This window comes from Podarcis filfolensis (assembly GCF_964270895.1).
Source record: "Podarcis filfolensis genome assembly, chromosome: 16".
NCBI classification, from domain to species: Eukaryota; Metazoa; Chordata; class Lepidosauria; order Squamata; family Lacertidae; genus Podarcis; species Podarcis filfolensis.
Window position 1 is genome coordinate 11,282,775 of NC_139620.1, and position 18,815 is coordinate 11,301,589.

The 18,815-nt window shown below is 49.4% G+C and overlaps 1 protein-coding gene across 4 annotated transcripts; it reads left to right on the plus strand.

The window, feature by feature from the left end:
- MTA2 (metastasis associated 1 family member 2) lies at nucleotides 1-18,339 on the plus strand. 4 transcript variants are annotated; one of them, XM_083591132.1, is made up of 18 exons: nucleotides 1-485; nucleotides 6,163-6,230; nucleotides 6,716-6,809; nucleotides 9,418-9,535; nucleotides 9,670-9,733; nucleotides 9,981-10,098; nucleotides 10,250-10,352; nucleotides 10,448-10,547; nucleotides 11,438-11,626; nucleotides 12,333-12,407; nucleotides 12,621-12,679; nucleotides 12,792-12,889; nucleotides 13,655-13,794; nucleotides 14,206-14,434; nucleotides 14,522-14,611; nucleotides 15,265-15,407; nucleotides 16,100-16,248; nucleotides 17,436-18,339. In XM_083591132.1, the coding sequence occupies exons 1-18, from the start codon at nucleotides 458-460 to the stop codon at nucleotides 17,605-17,607; spliced, it is 2,037 nt and encodes a 678-aa protein (XP_083447258.1). In that variant the 5' UTR covers nucleotides 1-457; the 3' UTR covers nucleotides 17,608-18,339. The 4 variants fall into 4 exon arrangements, with proteins under 4 accessions (XP_083447258.1, XP_083447259.1, XP_083447257.1 ...); XM_083591133.1 differs by having other exon boundaries at nucleotides 86-485; nucleotides 15,265-15,383; XM_083591131.1 differs by having other exon boundaries at nucleotides 278-485; nucleotides 14,206-14,611; nucleotides 15,265-15,383.
- The last annotated feature ends 476 nt before the right edge of the window (nucleotides 18,340-18,815 follow it).

Consider the following 18,815-nt stretch of genomic DNA (forward strand, 5'->3'; position numbering starts at 1 on the left):
AGACCCGTCCTCCCTCCCGCTTATAGGGGGAAAAGGTTTGTTTTACGGAACGACCCGAAGGCATCCGGAAAAACACGAGTGGCCCTCGTCCATTTCCGGGTATGGTCAGCAGACGTCGCCCTCATTCATCCGTTGGTAGTATTGGGGGAGGGGGGAAACTGGCCGGGGAAATCCCCGTCTCTTTCCGACCTCTTTTCCGTAAAAGCCCGAGATGCTGTAAGGAAAGGCGTGTTCTTTCGACGAGCGAGAACCGGAAAAAGCCGAGGGTTTCCGAAGATTCCCGAGGGGGCTTTCCGGAGGTTCCCGAAGGACTTGAGGCTTGGCCGGCGCCGGCGCTCGCTGCGTGAGAGGGAGACGACAACGGCGGCGGGAGGCGATGAAGAGCGGCCGGGCCCGGAGTTCCTGAGGGGGCCGCGGCGGGCCGGGCCGGGAGGAGTCGAAGCGCCCCACAGGCGTCATGGCGGCCAATATGTACCGGGTGGGCGGTAAGGAAGGAGAGGGGGGCGGGGGGGAGAGGGCTTCTTTTTTTTTTGCCTGTGGGGGGAAAATGGGGGAGGGGCGAGACACGAGGGGAGGAGGGGTTGCTGGCTGGAGGGGGGAATGTGAGGGGAGAGGCAGGGAACGAAGGGGAAATTAATAAGTGAGGGGGGCTAAAGGGGTTCAGCACCAGGGGTTAAAGATAGAGAGAGGGCTGGTGGGGGAGGGGGGTGTCGGGGGTGCATTGAGGAGTTGGGGGAGGGGACCTTGTCTCACCGAGGAGGTGAGGGGGGGCAGGAGGGCTAAAGGGAGGGGGGCTGGACCCAGGAAGTGGGACTAAGTTTATTTGTACCATAATGTGAAAAGGGGGGGGGGCTTAAAAAAAAAACCACCATGGGGAGTATGGTGGAGTTTTGTGTGTGTGTTTATAAAGTTAGTTGTGGGGGCTGGGTTGTGGATCTGGGGGGTTGCTGAGAGGCGCAAGGAGGCTGGCTGAACTACCTAGTTTTTGGGGTAAAAGGGTTTGAAGAAATAAAGGGGATGCAAAAGAAATGTGGGGTGTTTGGGTGTGTGTGAAAGGAATGGGGGAGTAGTTCCAAGCAGTGGGATGGAGACTTGAAGGGAGGTGGTTTTGGTAAAGTGAAAAGGGATTAGTGAAGGAGGTTGGGGGGTGGGCTGACTTTAAATTGGGGTGCTGTGGGGCATAGGGTATTCCTAAGGGGCAGGGAGGGGAGTTGTTGAATAAAATAGTTTGGGGTGGTTTGAGGTTGGTGAGGAATACATGGAGGCGCTTGGGTCTAAACAAGTTTGGGATACTGGGGGCACCAAGAGGGTTTGTTCCAAATAGTGGGATAACGTTTGGAAATAGTTTGAGTGGAGGGAGGGTTTTTTTGGAGGGGGGGGCTAATACTGGAAGTGGTAAAATTAAGAAGTAGCAGGCATAGTGGTAGTGGTGGGACTTAAAGTGCATGTGGAGCAGGGTGGCGAAAAATAGAAATATGAAGGTTGGGGAATATTAAAGAAGTATAGGGAGGAAGGTGTTAAGAGGTCTAGTTTGAAGTAGTAGCACAAAGATTGGAAAACCAAGAGGTTTGTGTGAATGCACATGGATGTGTGCATGTTGGAGGGCAGTGTGAAATAATAGGTTGGGGTACTGGGGATAAGATATGGGGCTGGGCCAGGGGAGTTGGGGGCATGAAAGAGTTGGTTGGAGGACTCTGCTAATTATGTGGTGGATGGGGCAGGCTTAAGAATTCAAAGCCTTTGGAAAAAGGTTTAACTTGAGGAGAGGTGGCGGTTTAAGAGTCTGGCCAACCCTTGTTTGAGTTTGAAATTTGGGTGAAAGAATTTGCGAGGGGGACACTAAAATTAAAGTATGGTGGGAAACATGATAATTTCCTCTCTCCCCTGCTAAACAGTTGGCTGCAGCAAGTGAGAAGAGGGTGAGCTGTTTTCAGTCTCAGATGTGGTGGTAGAGAAGTGAGGTCCAAAAGATTGGGGTGGGTGGGTGAAACAAGACCAGACTGGTGGGAAATTGGGGTGTGTGTGTTAAGTATTGGTAGAAATGTCAAGATCTGGTTAGTTGTATAGGGAGGTGTGAGGAGGATGTGGTTGGTTCTGGGAGAGAGTGGGAGCGAAGAAACAGATGGGGAAGGGCGTAATACACGTAGGGGCCGCACAACTTAGAAGTTGAGCAAAGGGTCTTGTTGGATTTCAGCTGGGGGTAGTTAGAAGTCTGGGCCTGTCAGACTGGGGGGGCAGGGGAGGCAAGCAGAGTGGTTTGTGTGCGGAGTTAAGAACAGGATGCTAGAGAGTTGGTTTTAAGAGTCTGTGAGGTGCTGGAACCTCCATAGTCAGAAGCAATATAGATGATGGGGGGAAAGCACTGGAGAGAGCCATTTCTATGGTGCCTTGCTTACAGACTTCCGGGAGGCATCTCCTTGGAGTTTGTGGTGCTGAACTAGGGTTGTAGCCAATGTTATTCCTGCTCAGAGTAGACCTATTTAATTTCATAGCAGTGACTAGCAAAGGTTCATTTATTTCATTGGGTTTGCTCTGAGTACAACTTAGCTGGAAACAATCCAGTGTTTTTCATCTTTGGTCAATTTAGAACACTCTACCAATATACAGTATCCCCACCCCCTTGCCATGATCAGTGCCTCCAGAATTCCCAGCGTCACAGAGCCATAGGTCAATGATAGAGGGCACAGCTTGCTTGCAGAAGGACCCAGGTTCAAAAAGTTCTGGTAGCGGGGCTAGGAAAGACACATACACACAGGGCTTTTTTTCAGCTGGAGCTCATTGGAGCTCAACTCTGGCACGTCTCAGGTGGGTGCCATTGCCATTCTAAGAGAACAAGGGGAGAAGTTCATAGTCAGCTCCAGCACCTCTTTTTCTAGAAAAATAGCACGGCATATACACACTCATGTGTGTGTGTACACACACGAGAGAGAGAGAGAGAGAGAGAGAGAGAGAGAGAGAGAAAGAGAAACATGCTACTTGCAGTTTGATTAGATAATAAGGGGCTGGATGGGCATATGTTCAACCGTCTCCCTTTCTTTTCCTTTCACCTTCAAGCTTCTCATTCTTGCATTTAAAACCTGCTGCCCTCATTCCCTCCTACTCTCCTGTTCACAAGCTGTTGGACCCCTTAGTCACCTCTTCCCACTCTTATCTATCTCTTTAACCACCCTGCGGCTCCCTTGGCCTGGAATATCCTCCCTCTCCCTGGTGACAATTACCCTCTCTTCTAGGCCCCTTCTCTGAAGACTTAACTACTTCAGCCAAATGGTTGGCTGCCATCCACCCTTTGCTTGCCCTCCCATTGTTACCTGACTCTCTCTCCAAGCCTGACTCCCCCCCCACCCCCACCCCCCGCTTCTTAATTTCTCCACCACCTCCTGTTTAATGTGGGCTGAATCTGAGTCACTCATATACTGTATTGCATATAGTGGCTAGTACTGGTAGGAAAACAAAGAACTTATTGGTAGTGGTGGAAATAGGCCTTGTGGAAGCGCAACAGGCAAAACCAAACCCTTTCTTACATTTCAGACAAATGACTGGCAACCACACCTGGGTTGGGGCTTGGGGCTTGGCTACTCTGGAGATCAGGGATGATAGTCTCTATATAGTTATATTGTGTGGCTGGCCGGCCTTCAGCACGATGGCTTTCACCTTCAGCATTCCCATAGTGGTGATATTGGCTTGCTTTTATGTGATTGTCATAAAGATTCAAATATAGTTGTGAAACACTTTAGACAGAAAGGTTTCTAGCCTTTCCCTGGCTTTAGCCACTGATAGGTATGATTTGCACCTAACAAAAAACAAACACCCTATAACTCTGTGTGGAGGCAGCCTGCCTTTTGTAGCATGTAAGAAATATGCAGATCAGGGAAATTTGCATGTAGTGCTTCTGTTCATGATGGGGAGAAGCAGGGCACTGAAGCCTCATTCCCTCATGAGGGTTTGTGAACCAGTGTCCCTCCAAAAACTGCTGGATTACAAAATCCAATACAGTGGTACCTTGGAACTCAGATGTAATCCGTTCCGGAAGACTGTTAGACTTCTGAAACATTCGAGTTCCAAGGAGCCAAAACATTTGAGAATGGAGCCATTCGAGTTCCAAGGTACCACTGTAATTCTCAGTGGCCAGCAACATCATTGGAGAGCCAAAGGTTCCCAATCCCTTCCCTAACTATTAGAATAGATGTGAGGAACCTTTAGTCCTCCTGATGTTGCTGTATTACAATGCCTATGAGCCCCAGCATGCATGACCAATGGCCAGAAATGATAGGAGCTGTAGTTCCGCCACATACGAAGTCCAAAGTTTCACCACACCTCCATTAGAAAATTCTGGTTTCTGCAGCTTCAGTAGGCTTTTCCCCCCACCCAGCGCTTTCAGGCTCACCTTTTTAAAGGTTCAAATTCTGCTTGCTTTAAAAAGTGGGAAATGAAAGATGCTTATGTTGAACTCTTCATCTTGCTGTCAAATTCCATGGGGGTACACACAGCATAACTGCAGAGAAGTGGGAGGTTCACAGCTCTGAGTGTGGGACTTCTGGTGGAATGGACAGAGGGTGCTGTGGAGGGTGGGGCTGAGCTGCAGGGTGGCAAGTCTTGAGGCTGGGCCAGAGGGGAGAAGTACTGAATAGTCTTTGTCCTGGATAAAATGGGATGGGCTGACCTAGATTAGATAAATCTTCATATTTTTCCTAAGGCACTTTGATGGGTTTGATGGATATAGTATTCCTATACGCAGTACAGTGGTATCTCAGGTTACATACGCTTCAGGTTACATGCACTTCAGGTTACAGACTCCGCTAACCCAGAAATAGTACCTCGGGTTAAGAACTTTGCTTAAGGATGAGAACAGAAATCGTGTTCCGGCGGCATGACAGCAGCGGGAGGCCCCATTAGCTAAAGTGGTGCTTCAGGTTAAGAACAGTTTCAGGTTAAGAATGGACCTCCGGAACGAATTAAGTACTTAACCAGAGGTATGTGCTTGAGCAAAGGCTACTAGCTATGGTGAATGAACAGAACCTCCATGTTCAAAGGCAGTATGCAAGGGAAGGTGGTTGCCTTTGTGACATGCTCAGAGACTTCTTAGAAGCATTCTTGTTGGCTGCTGTGGGAAATGGGATACTTTACGCAAATGGCCTTTGAAGTAATCCAGCCAGGCTTTTCATATATTATTGAGGTGTATCTATGACAACTCCTGTAGGTGTCAAGAGCATGGGCTGTAAATGGGGAAGTCTTTAAGTTCAAATCTCAGCTCGGCCATGAACTTACCAGGTAGTATTAAACAATCTCCCCAGCCTCAGGCCCTTATCTGTACAACATAACAGGGATAATAGTCCTTCTGGCCTATTTTACAAAGGGGCTATCAGGATCGGTCCAATCAGGGACAGACAGAAGGTGTTTGAGACCTCCTGATCGATTTCTGGATGATTTGCGTAGCTCAGCAAGGGTCTTTGATGTTACATTATTTAACAAAACCAGCAACGAAAAAAGCTCCCCACCTTCCCTCAAATAGGCTTCTGAAATGAGTAAAGCCTGGGGAGAAACCAGGAGCAAATTTTCATGAGAAAGGACTTGCAGGAGGTCATTTCTTACAACTTCCAGGGCTGAGCATTACCAATGCCTCCTCCACTGGCAGTGCTTTGCACCTGTTTCTAATTGGTGGACTTTGAAGGTCTCGTGTAAATAAAAAAAAGCACAGGTTGCTTGCACAATTTACCTTTGATGCACCTTCAAAGCACATACCTCCCCCAAAAATAATAATCCTGTGAGCTGTAGTTTATCCCTTACAGAGCTACAATTCCCAGCATCCATAATAAATTGCAGTTTTCAGAATGTGCTTTAATGGTATGGTGTGTACACAGCCACAGTCCTGAAGTGTACCTGCCTTGGCTTAAATAACATCCACGAAGCATTTAAAGCAGGGTTGGGGAACCTGTGGCCCTCCAGACTACAGTTCCTACGATCCCTGACCATATTCCATGCTGATGAAAGGTGGAATCCAGCAACATCTGGAAGACCACAGAGCACCCTAGGAGGGGAAAACATTAAAACATCCACTTACATTGTTGTTTCAGGAGCCAGTGTCTCCTGAGAATATGTTCCTGCTTTCTAGCTGCTGCTGCTGCTTCCACTCCCTCATTGCCTTTTGTTTTGCCACTCTTACAGATTATGTCTACTTTGAGAATTCCTCTAGTAACCCCTACCTCGTCCGCCGCATTGAGGAGCTCAACAAGGTAAAGACAAGACTGGTTGCGGGAGGCAGAGAGATGGGGCAGGGGGGTGCTGGGCTGCATGCCTTGGAGGTGCTGGACCTATTGTAGCCAAGGAAGCCAGGATATTTGGGAGCTGGGGGAACATGGGGGGTGAAGTAGGAAGCTGCTGGATGTGGTGAGGCACTTGAAAAGGATCCCGGTAGTCCCCATGACTCAGAAGCCATAGGTTTTGTGGTCTCGGGCCTCTGGAGCTTTCTTCCGCTTGAGGTTACATAGGCACCCTTCAGGTGCATGGCAAATACTTCCTTATTCCAATGGGCATTTTTAAGGTAGTGTTAATGTTCAGGTTTATGATGAGATTTCATTCTCTGTGTTTACTTTTATGTACTTAGACTGGCTAATGATTAAGTGGTATAGAAATGCCTTACATAAATAAGAACAAGATCTTGAGGCCACTGTTGCCTGCCCACTAATAAACAACGTTGCCCCTCTGCTTCTACCCCCAGACGGCCAATGGCAATGTGGAGGCCAAAGTGGTCTGCCTGTTTCGACGGCGTGATATATCCAGTAGCCTCAACAGCCTAGCCGACAGCAATGCCCGTGAGTAGTGGGGTCCCTGGTGTGCTTTGCGTGTTCTTTGGAGCCAGTAGCTGCGCAGTATATTTGGGTTGGGGGGGGCGAGATGTTGCACCGGGCCTGTTGGGCTGGGTAGTGCGTGGGCCGTGTGTCTGGGAATGGGCCTTTGGCAGCCTCTCTGGTGACACCGGCTGTGCTGGAGGAGGTTCTGGGGGAGAGGAGAGGCACAGAGGTGGATAGGGAGCTGTTGCCCTCAGGCTGGAGCAAGAGGAGGAGGGAATCCACCTCGGAAGAGAAAACAAGAGAGGAGTGTGTGAAAGGCTGCCCTACCCTCTTTCCCAGATCAGTTGTATCTGAGAGCCCTGGGAAGTTTCTTTCTATCCTGGCAGAAGTGGAGACTTAAGCAGATTGACTTGGGGGAGGGTGTCTTTATTTCTCTCCACCTGCTTGCTCACAGATCCAAAATACAGAGCAGCAGTTAGTTGCTGGCTGTTTACATAATACATTGACTCTCTTAAAAACTTTGGCAGGGGTCAGATAGGAGAAAAAGGTGCATGTAGGTTTGGAAACTGTATGCTTTTCTGCCGTTGGAGAAGGGCCTTTAGGGTCTTTGCGGAACTGAATCCTGGTGGTGAAGGCCAGGAGGTGACATCTGCCTCTGGCCCTTGTAAAGCCTAGCCTTCTCTGAATCCTGGCACAGTCGCCAGCTGCTGAAGGGTTAACAGAAGTAGGATGGGGTGGGAGGAGCTTGCATGACTGCTTAGGGCTTCCTGGCCTCTTGGAGCAGGGGCTGTGACCTTGAGTCTGTCCAATCAGGCCAGAGGAGGAGGAGGGCTGGTTCAAGGCTGCCTCTAATCCACAGGCCCACCTTTCCTTTGCAGAGGGTTTCCTGAGTCAAAAATCAGGGGCGGGAGGGGAGGATGGAGTAAGCATCCTTCAAGTCCCTCCCTGGGACTCTGCCAAGTTCTGAGAAGCAGAAGGGGGTTGGGAGAACAATGCGCCTCTTGGTGGACGCTGCTTCTTGGCTGCTTCCAGGAGGGTGGCTCTGTGTGTGTGTGTGTGTGTGTGTGTGTGTGTGTGTGTGTGTGTGTGTGTGTAGGTAGACAGAGAGAGAAACTGACATGCAGGCACATGCTGTGTTGCTGGAGAGGGGAGCGGAAATGACGACCCTTTGACAGCAGCGAGTAGGGCACTGTTTTGGGGGTTTTTTTAATAAAAAAGGAAAATTTGGGTTGCTATCCTAATCCTTCTTAATTTGGGAGTAAGCCGCATTGGAGTCAATAGACTCCTGAGTAAACATGGCTAGATCTATGCTGGGAAATGATCAAAAGGTTGGAGTATCTGAGGTGCTTTAGTAGTTGGTTTTTGTGGGGGGGGGGATTGATTGGGTCGGGGATCATTATAGGTGTTACAGTTGGAGGAGGGAAAGTATTTCTCTCTTTCTCATAGTACTAGAACTCAGGAACACCCAGTGAAAATGAGAGGCAGTCGATACAGGACAGACAGAAGGCTTTTCACACAATGTGTAATTAATTAAACGATGGAAGCCGCTGCCATAGGATGTGGTGGTGGACTACAACCAATGTGGCTTTTAAAAGAGGATTAGACAAACTTTTTTTTTTTTTTTTTACCTTGCTCTTCAACCAGAAAAGGTTCCTAGAATAGCTTATTATTGTTTGTCGGAACAAACAATTTGTTTTGTTTTATTATGTATTTTATGTTCTCATTTTGTATTTTTATGTTGTGAGCTGCCCTGTGATGATGTTCAGTTGTCAGTAAGACAATCTCTGCCTCTAGGGTAACTATCTGCAAGATATGAGACACAAGGAACAAGGGATGGGGACTAACAAGGGGTGGAAAGAAAGCTCAGGCACCAGTTCTTAAAGCTGTAGTACTTAAAACAACCAGCTGGGATGGAAACAATGTAGGGTAGGCTGATGGCATCATCCTTGCTAGGTGACTTTGTGGGAGAACTAAAGGCAGCTGGTCTCTTGGCAGAAGTGCTTCTCTTTTCTCTCTCTGTTCTACAGCCTGGTGGACTCATAGAGGGAGGATAGGTGTATTAACTAAGCATGATACTAAGAATAGAACCTCCATGTTCAAAGGCAGTATACCTGTTTGAATTTAATTTATCACCATTGGATCCAAGCCTTCCTCCAGGGAGTTCAGGGAGGCAAACCCCATTTTAAACTCACAACAGTGCTGTGATTTTAGGCTTTGAGTGTGAATGTGTGATGGAACTAGAGGCCACCCAGTGAACTTTGTGACAAGCAAGTATTAAAACCCACACTCTCCAAGTACTATGTTTTAACTATTGGCACCCTGGCGCTCAGACATTAGAGAGAAACAGGAGAGGGGCCATTCCATTTCTGCACTGCATGTGAGTTTCCATATATGTCTAACTGGTTGCCATTGGAAGCAGAGTGTTGGGTTGGATGGGCCCTTGATTTGATCCAGCAATCCGGTTTTTATGTATTTTGAAAAACCTGATTTTAGCCTTTTGAGTAGTCTCCATATTGATTTGGGGATGATTGCCGGCTAAGTCAAAGGAGCCACATTTTGCAGTTTCTGGGGGAGATGGAATTCCTGGAAGTGAACACCGTTACCTTCTGCCTCTTTCACCCCAAAACAGGAGAATTTGAAGAAGAGTCCAAACAGCCTTCAGTGTCGGAACAGCAGCGGCACCAGCTAAAACACCGGGAACTCTTCCTTTCACGCCAGTTTGAGTCTCTGCCCGCTACCCACATACGGTGAGGAGAGGCTGGAGACAATTGTTATATATCACTATATTTGTATAACACTATTAATAAAAAAAATCAAATAACCATACACACACAGTTGAGAGAGCTGCTAGGCTAGACGCAGGTTCTGTTTTTCTTTGCAGGGGGAAATGCAGTGTTACGCTGCTCAACGAGACAGACATCCTCAGCCAGTACCTGGATAAAGAGGTGAGGCAGGTTGCGTAAAAAGGAATGTATGTGGCTGCTTGTAGAGTCCCAGTGTTCTGGACTTAGGATAAGAGGGTATCATCCCTCAACTCCATCAAACAGAATAGTAGGGAAGGCAGCCCCCCACTTCTGTTCTCTTTAGGCTTTGCAGAAGGAGTGAAGACATCCTCCTACCGCCAGGAACTGAAGAGACTGAGGGTTTGAAGGGTACCTCCTTTTAACTTGCCATGTCCCTTTTTCCTCCCAGGATTGTTTTTTCTATTCGCTGGTCTTCGACCCAGTTCAGAAGACTCTTCTAGCTGACCAGGGTGAAATCCGGGTTGGCTGCAAGTATCAGGCAGAGATCCCAGAGCGGTTGGCAGAAGGTGAGCAAGGAAACACACACACACACACACACACACACACACACACACACACACACACACACACCCTTGATCACTGAGCAAAAAGAAAGAAAGAAAAGTACTTCCCTCGGTTGGTGGGATCATTGACAACCCCTCTCTCATACTCCCTCAGGAGAATCAGACAATCGAAACCAGCAGAAGATGGAAATGAAGGTGTGGGACCCTGACAACCCTCTTACTGACCGGCAGATTGACCAGTTCCTTGTGGTGGCTCGGTGAGATCCGGCTGGGGGGTGTTGTGGCTCCTCTTGCCAGTCTAGCTCCAGCTCCTGCGGGTCATTAACCCTCCCTTTTCTTCCTTCAATGCCAGGGCTGTTGGCACCTTCGCTCGCGCCCTTGACTGCAGCAGTTCCATCCGGCAGCCTAGCCTTCACATGAGCGCGGCTGCCGCCTCCCGTGACATCACGCTGGTGAGGGGGCGAGGAGGGAGAGAAGGGCAATAGCTGTGGGTGGGGCATGATGGGTGGGGCAGTGCTGTATATTATGTATAGGTAAAAAAACTGCACCCAAGCCCTAGGTCGGGAAGAGCCAAGGGTTGAATCCATTGTCAGTTCTACTCCAATCCATGGAAGTTACTAGGCATTACTAACTTGGATCCATCAATTACAGTAGCTCTGTTGGATACAACTCCGAGATTTGCAAAATGCTAATTAAAACCATGCCAATTCACTTATTTTCACAAAACTGTCTGTTTAAACAAAAAACAAAACAGCTTGATATAATTTATTCAGTTAAGACAGGTGAGAGACAAGGAAGTCTTCTACTGACATTTGGATCCATATTCAAACACCCCTCTAGCATTGTTTTCAAGCTTGTGTTTGCAACCATAAGGACTAGGAACTCAATTCAAACACCACACAAAAGCATATGTTGACCATAGTTTACCACTACAACCAACTGGTCTTTGAGCTTCCTTACTTAGAAGGAGCGAGCCATGGTTGTGAGGCTGCTTGCCTGCTCCCTGGCCCCGGCCCCAATCTGCTCAGCAGTCTGCAGAGGCCTCCAGAGGCAGAGCAGTGGCTACAATTCAGATTTGTTGATTCAGACATGGCACCAAACTATAGCACAATCTGCTTAACAAACCATGGTCTGGTTTGCTAGCCGATTGCAAATCATGGTTTCTCAATTCAAACTTTGCGTCCAACTATTACAGCTAAGTTTCCTTAGCTGATGTGGGGGGTCTGAGATTCTGAGGAAACTTAAGTTCTGAATCCAGTGCTACATTCAGCAGACTGCACAATCCCAAGTCACACAACTGCCTCCTGTTCTCTATCTCTTCTGTCCCCTTCTGTCTTGGCAGTTCCATGCAATGGATACATTGCAGCGAAATGGCTACGACCTGGCCAAGGCTATGTCAACACTGGTGCCCCAAGGAGGTCCTGTGCTGTGCAGGGACGAGATGGAGGAGTGGTCGGCTTCCGAAGCCATGCTCTTTGAGGAGGCCCTGGAGAAATATGGCAAAGATTTCAATGACATCCGGCAGGATTTTGTGAGTTGGGGCTATGAGTTGGGTGGAAAATAATGGTCAGAGTCTCCTGTGGCTCTACTTTTTACCCCCTCCCTTTCTGTTTCCCCCCAAACTGGGAAGGGTGTCTACTCCCCCACTCTTGGAAAAGGGACATAATCATTTCTCCTCCTGATAAGCAGACAGACCCAGTTTCTAATTTGCCCCAGAACTCAGTCTTTGGGATGCTTGTAAAACTGGTATTGTGTACTGATGTGCCGTGGCACCCTGAGACACCTTGGATGATGGTTTGGGAAGCCATGGACAGTGCCAGCCTCTGTCCCTTCTCCTTTCCTGCCTCCTTTTAATAGATAGATTAGATTGCATGTATAAGATTGATAGAAATGGCCATGCGTGGCAGAAGCAAAGATAGCAATACCTACGAAGCGCACCTCACAGGAAATGTAGTTCCCAAGCCCCGACTCCACCTTGGAGTGGGCTACACTGCCCACAGGCAGGCTGAAGGGGAGCCGCAGAAAGAATGTAGTTGGTCAAGGGAGCTGTGGACTCCGAAAGGTTGAAAACTTGGTGTGCAGGGTTCCTTCTCTTCCAGATTCCAACTGCTTCCCTAACTGTAATTCGTCCCCCCCAACTGGAGGGCTGCCCAGGGTCAAATGCCTGCTCCCCCCAAAAAAACTGGTGGGTTGGGCTAGTAACTGTGCGTTCCCTTGAAGTCTTGTCTTTCTTGCAGCTCCCGTGGAAGTCCCTTGCCAGCATTGTGCAGTTCTACTACATGTGGAAAACCACGGACCGATACATCCAGCAAGTGGGTGAACTGATTTCTGCAGAGCTTTTGGGGTTTGGCAGCGAGGGGGGAAGGGACCGTGGCCAGGGTGGGAGAGTCCTGTTCCTTGCCCAGAGGCTGCACCTGCCTGTGGACCACCCCCCAACCAAGTGGCCTTGATAACGTGGGACTCGGGCAGAGACCCCGCGAAAGGCAGCACGTCTTGACCTTCCCACTTTCTTCTTTTCCTTACAGAAAAGGTTGAAAGCAGCAGAAGCTGACAGCAAGCTGAAGCAGGTGTACATCCCCACCTAGTGAGTATTCCCCACCCACCTCAGGGACCAGCAGGGACAGATGCGTCCAGAGTTCAGCCTGGCCTCTTTAACAGCATTTGTCTTCTTCCCCCATCCCTTCCACACCACCCAGCACAAAACCCAATCCAAACCAAATCATCTCTGTGGGCTCCAAGCCTGGCATGAACGGGGCTGGCTTCCAGAAGGGGCTGACCTGCGAGAGCTGTCACAGTGAGTACCTGCGGGGCGGGGGGGGGGGGGACATTGTATATCTGAGGACAGGGAAATGGCACAAGCACAGTGCAAATTGGTTTCTGTTCATCAGTGGTAACTCTGACAACAGTGTTGCAGTGTTTCACCCAGTGTGGGTGGGCTCTGTGTTGGCTCACCCACCTGAGTTATTTGCCTCCGAACCTGGGGTGGGGGGAGAGAGAGAGGATCTAGGGCAGGGGTCTGCAACCATTAAGACAAAAAGAGCCACTTGGACCCGTTTCCGAAGGAAAAAAAACTGCGAGCCGCAAAACTCGTCATTATAAAAATAACTTTTTTGTCACTTTTTTATTATTTCTTTGTTTGACACCTCAGAATTACTCCTCCTCATAGAAATAAACATTAAATTAACAAGTTACCTTTTTTTGTGTGTGTGTTCTTCACTCCCCTTCAAAACAGTGACCAGCATACATGCCCCCTTCAATGCAGTGACCAGCGTACATGTCCCTTACAATGTAGCGAGCAGGCGGGTGGGAAGGTGACGGGACGGTGCGTGACTATCGCACGCACTGCCCCCATGCGACGTCACAGCCAGTACAGCGCCCGCCACAGTGGGGAGTGTCGGGGCGCACAATGCGCCTCCTCCCCTCGCTAGTATCCGCTCCGGAGCCGCGGCAAAGGTGTAAAAGAGCCACATGCAGCTCCGGAGCCGCGGGTTGCAGACCCCTGATCTAGGGTTTCACCTGTCTGAGTCCATGACCGCTCTGCCTCCCTTTTGCCCCACAGCCACCCAGTCAGCACAGTGGTATGCTTGGGGTCCCCCCAACATGCAGTGCCGCCTGTGTGCCTCCTGTTGGATCTACTGGAAGAAATACGGGGGCCTGAAGACCCCGACACAGCTCGAGGGAGCAGCCCGCAGTGTCACGGTAAAGCCTGCTCTAGTATCGCTAGTCCCTGATTTGAACCTGAAGTATAACACTTGCTGTCTTCACCGAAGCCTCTAAAATTGCTATATTCTTCTGGGTTCTACCGGTAATGGCCACTAGCAGCAGCAGATTTAACAGTGAAGGGGACTTTGCTCAGAGGATTTCCTGGCCACATCGTTCTTATCTCTCCATGAAAGCAGCTTTGCCCAGGAACAAATGGTTAGCTTTTTAGATTTTGATACCACATTGGCAGGTGGTACAGTGCTGGCCTCTTTTTGTAATGTTGTCATTGACATAGCGGGCATCTTGCCACATGCTGGTTCTTTCCTATTCCCTTTACTTTTGGGGGGGCATTCACTTTGCAAGGTGAGCGGGGATCTCACCATATTGCCCCCTTCTCCCGTTTTCCAGGAGCCACACTCCCGGGGCCACATGTCTCGGCCAGAAGCCCAGAGCCTCTCTCCCTACACGACCAGCGCCAACCGGGCCAAGCTTCTAGCCAAGAACCGGCAGACCTTCCTGCTGCAGACCACCAAGCTGACCCGCATTGCACGCCGCATGTGCCGGGACATCCTGCAGCCACGCCGGGCTGCCCGTCGTCCATACGCACCCATCAACGCCAATGCCATCAAGGCAGAGTGTATGTTTTGTGTGTGGTGGAGAAGGGCTGCTTGGGACAACGGAGGAGCTGGCGGATCTCATTCCTGTTGTTTGCTCTCCCCTCCAGGCTCTATCCGGCTTCCCAAGGCCGCAAAGACACCCCTCAAAATTCACCCTCTGGTGCGGCTTCCACTGGCTACCATTGTCAAGGAGCTAGGTAAGGAGACTGGGGTTGGGCTTATGTCTCACATCTCTTGACGTTGGCCTGATCTCCAAATCACAATTATTGCCACAGGTTTGTGCACTCCTTTCTCATGTATGAATTCCCCTCTCCCTTCTATGGTTTTGCTGTGATGTTCAAATCAAGCAAAAATATGACTGGGATTAACTGGGATTTCCTCCAAACCATGATTTGCAGACAATCCTGACTTGCTGTGAATTCCAAATCATGGGACATAAGAAGGAATTGTGTACACCCCCACCGACCAGTCCACAACCCATTTGAAGACTGTGTCCTTCAATATCAGTTGCTGGGAATTGCAAGTGGGGAGAGTTGCTATTACACTCAGCTTCTGCTTGTGGGCTTCCTTATTGGCATCTGGTTGCCCACTGTGAAAGCAGGATGCTGGCCTAAATGGGCCATTGGCCTGATCCAGCAACCAGGCTCCTAGGTTCTTATGATGTCAGTCTGGTGTCTTGGAATAGGAGAGAGAGGAAGCTTTGGCCCAAACAAGCTAGTTTCTCCTTCCCAAAACATCAGATGTTTATAAGAAAACATATCTCCAAAAAATGGGAAGCAAGACTACTAGGGGAAAGCCTGTGTTTCTCTTCAGCGGTTGCCCACCTAAGACAATGCTCTTGTTCTTCCAGCTGCACAGGCTCCCCTGAAACCAAAAACCCCTCGAGGCACCAAGACGCCCATCAACAGAAACCAGCTGACCCCAAACCGAGGCTTGGCTGGCATCGTGGGCAAGCGGGCGTACGAGAGTGTGAGTGCCGCTGGGCTCTGGAAGGTGGGCATCGAAGGGCGGCGGTAGCATTTGGGTGTGATTGAGTGTGATGTTATGGAGACCTTGGGCAGGGAGAAGGGGTGTAATAGTAGAGAGTGTCAAAGGATTGTATCCGATGTTAACCCCACTCAGAGTGCACCTGTTTAAATGAATGAACACAACCAAATTGGTTCCATTGAAATCAGTGAGCCTTCTCTAAGTGGAGCTTGGGTGGGTACCACCTTACAGTTCTGAAAGTTTATTTTGTGTGCTTGTGGGAGGGGGAGACCCTCACATTTGAAACCCTAAAAGGGGCAGAAAAGGTAAATAATATTTTTAAAAAAACAAACTGCAAAATGGTTATTGTTCACTGTGGCTGATGCTACTTAAATTTCCCATAACTCCTTTTACTTTTTCTCTTTGGGAGAGTAGGAATATATTGTTTCTGGGGGGTCTTTGTTCTTTCTGGGCCTCTCTCTCTCTCTCTCTCTCTCTCTCTCTCTCTCTCTCTCTCTCTCTCTGTAAGTTCCTCTCTGCAGTTGGTGGGGAGGATGGGTAGCCAGTTTCCCCCAGCCAGGCAGCATAAGACTCCCCCTCCCATTTTGGGGCAGGGTGAGACTGACTCAGGATTGAGGGGGAGGGCGGGAGCCAGCAAGAGGTGGACACTGCCTTTGGGGTTTCCTCTCGCTGATAGCTCTATGTGCGACTGGGTGCAGGTGGCAGGGGGCGGGCTCCCCTTCTCAGCCAACGGGCGGCCCATGACTTCCGGAATGAGGTCGAGCACTCAGCCTGCCATCAAGCGTCAGAAGCTGAACCCGGCCGACGCCCCCAACCCAGTCGTTTTTGTGGCTACCAAGGACACCAGGTACTGGGGAAGGGATTTAAAACCAAAAAAATGCAGTTGGGGTGAGCAGGAAGGCGATGGAAAGGGTGGCGCAGTGGGCAGGGTGTTTAGCTTATCCCTTCTCTGGCACAGGGTTGGTACTGGCCTCTTCTGTTCAGGGCTCCTGCCTCAGATATGGAGTTTTGTGCCAGTTTTCTTATCAGAAGCAAACAAATAAAAAATGGAATTCCCTTCCCTCCCCGCAAGTCCTGACAGCTATTGCTGTGTGCTGCATAATGTCCTTGGGACATTTACCCACTTAACCACCCCTCTTTTCTGCAAGAACTCTGGGCGCAGAGAGATGCTCCACTCTTCCAGACGGTCAAGGGCCCTAGGGCAAGAGGTAGCAACCCAGCCTGTAATTCACCTGGGAAATTTTAGTCAGGTTGTTGCACAATAGTGGATTCTCTCTCTCCTCCACCTTTCTGCCACAAACAGGGTGTGATTAATGTGCAAAGAAATGTAGATTTTACTTGATTTGTTTGTTACATATTTTGGGGTTTTCATTAAATTCTGGAGATTTTAGATAAGAGTGTCAGGTGCCAAAAGCTCAGAAGGAAATATGCACGAGGCCCCAGTGTGTGCTTCTGCTGTTCCCCATTGCACCAACAACGTCTAGAAAATGGCCCTTCTACATTTTAAAATGGATGCAAAGAAGTTCAGAAACCCAGGCATGTGGAAGTATGTCCCTCCTAGCCATCATACACAGCTTCTGTCGCAGAAGCAACCACCTATGCCTCATAATTGTTTGTGCCCAAGGCACAATCTTTCCCTTTTTTTTTTAAGGTTTTGTTTTCAGAAATGGCAGATGCTACAAGTTGTGTAGCTTTGGCACTGGCAACAAGGTTTTATAAACCCTGTCCGATGCTGTTTAGAGACAATCCCAATCTCAGGCCAGAGCTGCAGTTGGAGGGAAAGGGAGTTTAAAAAATACAAGCCGCAATAGGTGCTGGGAGGGGTTGAAATAAAATATTGTTTATGGGCCCCACAAAAACTGAGCCGGCCAGGTGTAGGGGTTGATTCTGGCGCTGCCCTGCCAGGCTGCTCACTGCGTCTTCCATCATCTTCTGAGGCGCTGCATGCACCACATATGGCCTGTCCTCTTTGGTTAGGCTCTGCAGTGTTTGTGCCCCTGACGCCCTGCGCCCCTTCTGCTTTCCTTCCCCCAGGGCGCTCCGCAAGGCCCTGAGCCACTTGGAGATGCGCCGTGCTGCCCGCCGGCCCAACCTGCCGCTCAAGGTGAAGTCGGTGCTGCCCCTCCGGCCGGTGGCGGCTCCTCTGGTACCCGTACCCCCAGCCCATCCTGCCAGCACCAGCGAACCCATCATCCTGGAAGACTGAGTGCTGTCACTTCTCTGGCGCCCCCTCTAGGATCCTTGTAGCCATCTCACCCGACACCAACACCCCTTTCCCGCCTCCAAGGCCTGTCTGGCAGAGAGAACTTCAGAGCTCCAGTTGCCAAGCGTTTGCTGGGATTGGGCAGGCGGGAGGGGGGCATCTCTTTCCCTCCCCCCCCCCCCCCGCAAAGTTGGATACTGGACATCCTTCATTTCCCCCCTTTTTATATATATATGTATTTTTTAATTTCCACGTTTTCCCTTCCTTTTTTTACCCTCCCCTAACAATTCAGACTTGCGCACAAAGCTGGCCACTTCCCTCCCCTCCCCATGGCAGCACTGTAAATGCAAGTTGTGCCCTCTTCTGTGTGTGTGTGTTTGGGGGTCCGGGTGGAGAAGACTGTAGGGATGGCATGGACTTGGGGAAATACAGAACCCCTTTCAGAGTGACTTCCATTCCACCCCTGCAGCTGTTTTTCCTTCTTCTTTTTTTGTCTCTATGTCTCCCCCCCTTTTTTTTTAAAGTTGCCCTCTGGTCCCAAATACCCATGTATCTGGGAAAAGAGGGGCAGCCCCAGCTGTCTGTAAACATGGCTACCCTTGCCCCTCCCCTCAAGCCTTTGACAAGCCCATTTTTTGTACATGGTTTGGAGAGGAAAAAAAAGTCAGGTTTTTTTAAGTCAACCTCTTACTGGTTCTTATAGCAACAAAATAAATAAATGCTGTTTTCTTCACACCTTCCTCTCCTCTCTTTTTTTCCTTTTGCGTGTGAGGGAGCTTGTTTTGGGAGCCCTTGGTGCATGTGTGTTGCTCCTTACAGGGACGAAGGGTTTCACTTTATTGCCTTGTGTTAAGAGTGGATAGCCTGGACCTACATAGGTTATGCCCCTCCCCCTCCTTTCTCCCTTCGGGAACTGGTAGGCAGGAAAACCTGGAATGGCCCTTCTAAATTTTGCAGATGCAGGGAAGAGAACATCACTCACTTCTTACATAAGACACACAGATAAAGTAAGAGAATTAGCATTTTGTCATTGAATTATCCACTGGTACTTGCTGAGGACAGGATAGAAAGTATCAGGGAGGCTCTCATAGACTCAGTATGTTCACAGTCCGTTAAAAAACACCTGTGCTTTTCAGAGACTTGTCCTCCCAGTGTAACGACTCCGGCTTCAACACTAGAAAAACACTTGGAGGCTCAATTTAACTTTTCAT

Coding starts and splice junctions, on each gene's coding strand:
- MTA2 (XM_083591131.1), top strand. CDS start 458: ATGGCGGCCAATATGTACCGGGTGGGCG. Junction 10,353..10,447: donor CAGTTCCTTGTGGTGGCTCG/GTGAGATCCGGC, acceptor CTTCAATGCCAG/GGCTGTTGGCACCTTCGCTC. Junction 13,795..14,205: donor GAGCAGCCCGCAGTGTCACG/GTAAAGCCTGCT, acceptor CCCGTTTTCCAG/GAGCCACACTCCCGGGGCCA.